At 45.5% G+C, this 6902-nt stretch overlaps 1 protein-coding gene across 2 annotated transcripts; it reads right to left on the reverse strand.

The window, feature by feature from the left end:
- Window positions 1-370: 370 nt before the first annotated feature.
- CBLN2 (cerebellin 2 precursor) lies at window positions 371-6052 on the reverse strand. Of its 2 annotated transcripts, XM_056484072.1 has the most exons (3): window positions 5722-6052; window positions 3420-3539; window positions 371-3096 (listed from the first exon to the last, which is right to left on the reverse strand). In XM_056484072.1, the coding sequence occupies exons 1-3, from the start codon at window positions 6040-6042 to the stop codon at window positions 2899-2901; spliced, it is 639 nt and encodes a 212-aa protein (XP_056340047.1). In that variant the 5' UTR covers window positions 6043-6052; the 3' UTR covers window positions 371-2898. The 2 variants fall into 2 exon arrangements, with proteins under 2 accessions (XP_056340047.1, XP_056340048.1); XM_056484073.1 differs by lacking the exon at window positions 3420-3539.
- Window positions 6053-6902: the final 850 nt, after the last annotated feature.

The following is a 6902-nucleotide window of genomic DNA, read 5'->3' on the forward strand; positions in this document are numbered from 1 at the left end:
TATCCACACCTTATGAATACATCAAAATTTCTACTGTTCCTAATAGCAGGGAGATTGCATGTTCTCAAACCCAGATGCAAAATTAAAAAAGAATAAATATTAAGGTATAAATAAATAAATAAATAAATAAATATTAGGTAATAAATATTGCAAGGAATATAAAAGAAACAAAGATCATGATTACAATTAGTGTACAATAAGAATTTACTCCATATTTTCCATTTATTTTAACTGCTTATATAAGACTCCTAACTCTATAGCTTAACATGAAGGACACAAGTGTAGCAGAAGGAAAGTGGCATTATATGAGATGCCTTCTTGAAATTCAGAAGATCGGTCATCATATAAACATATTTATTAAAAAAACATAGTCAAGGTTACTGATCTCGAATACATGAAGTGAGATATTCAGGGTATGCCACTTCAATAGCCCAAGAAACTTTCAAGGATGGTTCCAAGGAAAACATTGCCATTGGCCACATTTAGCTTAGGGGAGAGCCAGAACTAAGATTCATTGGCTTATTCAAGTCAAATAAACTGAAATAAATGGAAAAACTGAATGTGATTGTGGTAGGCAGAATTTTAAAACAAAACTGAGCAAATCTTAATTTAAATTATTTTGACTGAGTATTTTTATTTTAAATTAAAAATATTGTGGAAACTAGAAACTTGGGAGCTTGAACTCACCTCAGTTTCTGCTTCCTTGAGTGACATGATTAAGTTATAAACACAAAAAGTGGTTTTATAATGTCTACCATTAAGACAACTGTATTTATTGTATTTTAGTAGAAAAAGGTTGCTGCTGACTTAAGTTTTATTTCATGTACTTAAACTTAGCCCTGTGCAGTTTTGCAACTAGAAACATTGCAGTCATGCCAAAGAAAAAAGTAACTAGAAAATGCAACCCATTAAAAAAACCAACAACCTGAAACCAATTCATTAAGTAACTGGCAAAGTGAAATGCCAAAGCAAACAAACCACATCAATGGTGAAAATCCACAAAAATATTAAATATTAAATTGCCTTATATTTTAGTAATCTGAGGTATGTAAGCAACACAGATAAGGGTTTTTTAAGAATATATGACTTTAATTTTGTCCCTTGAATGATAAATTTACAATGAAAATGACATGTCCACCATAATTTTGAAATACAATGCAGTTACCACCGTTTTCCTGTAAATGCCTTTCGGTTATATTTGCTTGTGGCAGAGGAGTAAATTTGACAAAAATAAATTCTTATGCACATACACCCTTAGGGGATTAATAGCCATATGAAGCATTTAAAATTAAATAAATGAAGATAAAAATTCTACAAAATAAATATTCCTCCTGGATCTCCTCAAACAATATTTTCCTCAGTATATTGTCTAGTACACCACTCTTTAAAAAAAAACAAAAAAACAACCAAACAAAAAAAAAAAAAAAAAAAAAAACCAAACTTAAAAAACTGAAGAAACAAGATCTGTTTATTGAGAATGAGGCAAAAGGATACATTTGACATTGGCCTTTACCTCTTGTTGATTGGGATGGTATTTTTCCCAATGTTCAATATTGATGTCAGTCCACCCCTAGAACTGTGAGGACATTTATTTTGGGAAGAATATATTCATGGCACCTGTGCCAACTTCTGGAGTATTTGTTGATCCTCTGAGGCCACTCTCCTCCTGAGGCCTGTCTCCCCAGGGCTGTCAAAGATCCTTGTGTCTGCTCCTCCAATACTTGTCACAGACAGCTCAAGTGGAGATGGTTTTATTTAATTTGGAAGAGGAAGAATTTGCTCTGCCATCTCTGTGCTCCCACAGTGTGTACTCAAGCATTAGTGGACAAATATATCAAATAAATATAAGATAAAAGCACCCAAAATATGGTAATGCAAAGAAAGGATATATTTTAGGGTATGGCCAGAGAAGATATCCAAAGCCTCCACTGTTGCCTTCTAGAAATGTCAGGACAATTCAGAAATGTCAGTTTCTTTACCAGTTTCCAGATTGCAATTGAAGGATCATGTAGCTCTCTCTCTCTTTCTCTCTCTCTAAATAGGTCTATAAAGATCAGCTGGAAAGTGCAGACAGAATTGTTCACTGGTTAGCTTTACTTAGAGCTACAGGGTATATATGTGCTTTTTTTTTTTTTTTTTTTTTTTTTTTGTTTTGTCTTATTGATCAATCTAGCTTACATTTTTAGCACACACAAACAAAATCAGGAAAAAAAATAGTTGATGAAAAACACGAACAACACAAAAAAGGTTCCAATCGTGCAAATTTTGCTTCACTGGATAAAGCACTTCTTGACACAGTAATGTCCAGAATCCCCCACCCCCAGAAAAATACAGGACTGAGACTGAAGCCATTCGTGTTTTTTTTTTTCTTTTTTTTTCCTTTTTCTTTTTTTTTTTCTTTTTTTCCTTAAGGCTATACAACACAAAGAAATAAAGCATGGAAGAACACCTCATTGGGCTGAACACTCCATTCTTCTGGCTCTGGAGTGAGCCTTTGACAAAGCGATTCTGTGGTCCGAGTTATTTCTTTCATTGGGACAACAACAAGAGAAAGAAAAAGAGGAAAAAATGAAAGAGAGGAAAAAAAAAAAGAATAAGAAAGTCAATGATCCCAACAATAAAATCCAAAATTGACTTTACAATCACAGGTACAAATTGCTCAGGTCGATAATTTCATTTCTCCTAAAGATCACTGTCGTCTAAAACTAATTAGAGGCGCAGGTTCCAAGGAATTGTCAATATTCAAAGCAAATGTTGGAGTTTAGAAGGTTATCATTCTTCTACTGTGACAGTCTGACGGGGTGACTGAAATATTGTCATGTGCTGCCAAGTTCAGGGTATCATTAACAATTGAATCCTTGCTCCGGCTCATGGATCTGTCTCCTATTTGGCCTTCTTTTATAGTGGAAAGACTAAGAAGCCGGAAAAGGTTGAATATTTCCACCCTCCCATGAGGTTACCCCTTTCCAGTTTGAGATGCACTTTGTCTTCTCTTTCCATGAGGAGTAAGACCCCATTGCTGGCTGCTTCTCTGGTGACGTCCTGATCCCCTGCAAAAGCTGAAATCACTGGGTAGCCGTTTTGCATTAAACTTACCTAAAAAGTGCAAAGAGACAGAATCTGAGTTTTCTCAATATTCTCAATGATTTTTTTTTCCCTGTGCATATTACTAAGCTTTTGTACAGGTTACAGTCTAGGTTGAATTAAGCTAAGGAAATAGGCAATGTGTGATTTCTGTTATGTATACAGACCCCTTTAAAAATAACCCACACTTTCATTGTTCAACAGCTGGTTTGGTTTTTTTTTTGTTTTTTTTTTTTGATATAGGATTAGAAATGAGCATTTGAGGAAAAAAAAAAAAAATGAATAAGAAAATTAAAGGAATGGAAAGACAGCATCTTCTTTAGATTAGAACCCACCTGGATGGTTTGTCTGTTATAGACCTTGACCACGTGGAAACTGAAACTATATATCCCTTTTCTTGGTGCTACAAATATACTGGAAGTAAGATCAAAATGGTTGCCAATATTAACTAATACCTGGAACATAAACAAATAAAACAGAACAAAGAAAAGGAGAGAGAGAAAGAGAGAAATCAGACTCCACCTTAGAAAAGCACCAGCAAAAATCTGACATGAGCTCAATGACCAACATAAAGCATAGTCAAAATAGCATTTGCAGCACAATTAAAAGTGCATGGCAGGGTAATGGAGTCAAGTTACAGAGGCATTTAAAAGGCATCAGAGTTAATAATGCGATTTAGTTACACAAAAATGATCTCCAAAGCCTGTTAGAAGTGCAAATGTCCACACTGAGCTGTCAGTAAAGCAAAGGTGGCAGAAGGAGGGGGAGGAGTGTGAAATGGAGGGAAGGAGGGAGGAGGAAAAAGGTAGGAAAAAACACCAGAAGTCATTAGCTCATAATGAAAATGTATGCTTTTTTGATGGCACTACTGAAATCAGAGCTGGCCTCGAGTTTAATAGGGTGTAGAACTAAAACTGCGCTGCAGAGAGGGGTAAAGGAGGAAAGCGGGTGCTCAGCAACAGCAACATCTGCCAGCTCATGTCTGTCTGTCCCTCTGGCCCTCGGGGGCCTAGGGTGGGCCTGTTCCTCCTTCCCAGCAAGAATCTTGTCATATATTTATTTATTTACTTATTTATTTATTTTTTAAACAAAGCAAGATAAGGGAAAAAAAAAAGGGATGAGTTGAGCACTCGGGCAGATGTGCAAAGCCTCGTTCCTCGCTCGGACTCGGCCGCACCCTGCGATCCCGCCGATCTGACGGGCTCATCCTCTGCTCGCCTTGCCCAGGCTGCAGTGCCGGGGAGCACGATTTGGACCGAAAGGCACGGGCGGCGTTTTGGGGAAAGAACCTGGGGTCGGTGTGCCCGAGCCGGCAGCTCCGCCGTGCCCGCCCCGGGGCACACCCGGCACCCGCCTTTTGCGGGCTAAAACTCTGCTTTAATGAAGATATACAAAGCAGGAGAAAACAAAAACACCATCGCCCCTCACCCCCGAATCCCAAGCTTTTCCTCCCAAACAGCCAAAGTCTGTAGTTCCCCAAAAAATTGAACAACCAAAAAAAAAAAAACAAAAACAAAAAAAAAAAAAAAAAAAAAAAAAAAAAACAAACAAAAAAAAAAACCCAAAAAAAAACCAACCTAGAAAAACCCTTATTGTGGGAGCACCGAGAAAACACCTTCCAACTCCCTTGCACATTGCGGGGTAAAGCATCTAAGTATCTAGCATGTATGCTATATATTTAGCAAGTTGGGGGGGTTGTTTTTTGTTGTTGTTGTTTTTTGGTTTATTTCTCTACTGATCTGATTTTGCGAGATCTTGTATGAGACGAATGGCTGTGTAACCTCATTAGGAGGGACAGGTAGACAGATAAATGACAACCAGACAGACAGGTAAAAAAACCAAACAAACATCCTAAAAAACAACAAACAAACAAGCCCAGAGAAAATAGTCTGGTATGCTAATTTTGGCTGACTCTGCAATACAACTTCAGGAGTCAGAAGCGGTAGGAAAAAAAAAGAAATTTCACGGCAAAAATAAAGTGGATGGTGGGGGTTTGGTCTCTGAGAGGCGAGCGGTGAGACGAGGCAGGGGCAGGACGAGCAGGCAGGGCTGTTCGCTGCTCTGCCCGGCGCATGCCGTGCGGGATAACACCATTCCGATACAGCCCGCCGGGGACACCGCTTGCCTCGTCTGATAACGCGGGAAACACCCTCTTCTCCCTCATCCCTCCCTCCCTCTGAGAGATGCTGTGACATTGCCAAACGCGCTCCGAACAGGCAGATCCGGCTACTCCTCATCGGTAAATCTCTGGGTTTGCACGGAAGGAGGGATGCGCACCCCTCGGCCGGGTCGCTCCTGGCTGGCCGAGGCAATCCTTGGCTGCAAGGCGCCCCCGCACGCGTCCGAGGCACAGACTTTCGAGTTAAAGCTCTTTCCATACTAGTGATTGTGACCGGACAAAGGCCAGCGTGTTCAGCCCGGTGCCACTCTAGGTACCCCACAACTACCTAAAAGAACTTTCCAAAGTCTTTCGGGGGAGTTGAGACGGGAAGTTGCTGTTGAGCGGCTGGGTCGGGATTAGAAGAAGGAATGGGAACCAGGGCAATACGCGTGCAGCCAGTGGGAGGCAGGGGCGGGGGATGCCCGCGCAGGGCGCGGGGACAAGGGACAGCGAAGGCGAAGCAGGCGGCGGCTGACCTGGTCGAAGTAGATGGTCATGGTGCGGTTGCTCATCTCGGAGGGCTCGTGGTTGGTGCTGCGGGTGGCCGAGAAAGCCACCTTGGCGCTGCCCGAGCGCACCGAGATCCCCAGGGAGGAGGTGATGGCGCCGTCGGCCGAGGGGCTGGAGTCGCAGACCACCAGGCACTTCCCCTCCAGGACGATGGGTTCCGTGTCGTTCTGCGCCCGCACGGGGCAGCCGGCGGGCAGCAGCAGCAGCAGCAGCGGCAGCGCCGCCGCCAGGCAGCAGGAGCAGCCGCCCGCCGGCTCCGGCAGCGCCCCCCGCCGCCGCCGCGCCATGGCCAGCGCCGGGCCGCCGCCAGCGCCGCTCCGGATCGCCGCCGACATGCGGGCGGGCCGAGGGGGCTGCGCGCTGCTGCCGCCGCGGCGCCCTGCGGCCGGCGCTCGGCGGGACGGCGGCTGGGCAGCGCCGGCCGCGGCCGCGCCTTCCTCCCCTTCTTCTCCTCCTCCGCCTGCTCCTCGGCGCGGGGCGAAGGAGCCTTCTCAGAGGGCGGGCGGCGCGCAGCAGCCTGCCGAGGGGAAAGGCGGCGGTGAAGCACAGCAGCGGGCAGGCGGGAGCCGCCACCGCGCCGCCCGCCGGGCTGCCCCTCCCCGCCCCCGGCGTCCCAGCGAGTACAACAGGTCTGGGAGACACCTGGCTGCCCGGTGTTCCCTCTTTCTCCGGTTCCCCAGCAGCCTGCCGTACTCCGAGGGGGGAAGAGGGGGCAGCGCGGCAGATTGCATCCCCAAACCCCCGGCGGAGCATCCTGCGGGCGCCTCGGGCAATCCCTTTCCCGCCCCACAACGAAATACGCGGCTCCACTTCTTCCCACAGCCCCACATCTGCGAGCCTGGTTTGTATCCGTCTCCTAACGACCCAGACACCACGGAAGGAGATTTTATTCTTACTATAAGTAACGCGCCCTCTCTCCCCTCGATGGAGCTGTCTGTAGAGTTCGCTGGCGGCCGGGGAGCCCCGGACCCCGCGCTCCCGCCCAGCGCTGCCCCGGCCGGGCTCTGGGAGCCGCCGCCGCCCTTCTCCCCGCCTGGGGGCTGCCGCGCTCGGACACCGATTTGTACTTGCCAGCCCTCTGTGTCTGCCCCGGGCCAGCCTACCACCACTGTTGCCGACCCCGGCGACTCCCTAAACTCGCGATAAG

This window comes from Oenanthe melanoleuca, chromosome 2, assembly GCF_029582105.1.
Source record: "Oenanthe melanoleuca isolate GR-GAL-2019-014 chromosome 2, OMel1.0, whole genome shotgun sequence".
In the NCBI taxonomy this organism is placed as follows: Eukaryota; Metazoa; Chordata; class Aves; order Passeriformes; family Muscicapidae; genus Oenanthe; species Oenanthe melanoleuca.

Bases quoted from the DNA above. Each gene is read 5' to 3' on its own strand.
- CBLN2 (XM_056484072.1), bottom strand. From the start codon at position 6,042: ATGGCGCGGCGGCGGCGGGGGGCGCTGCCGGAGCCGGCGGGCGGCTGC. The intron at 3,540-5,721 runs GTCAGCCGCCGC...TTTATGTTCCAG, and splicing joins TGACCATCTACTTCGACCAG to GTATTAGTTAATATTGGCAA. The intron at 3,097-3,419 runs GTGGGTTCTAAT...TGCACTTTTTAG, and splicing joins ATAACAGACAAACCATCCAG to GTAAGTTTAATGCAAAACGG.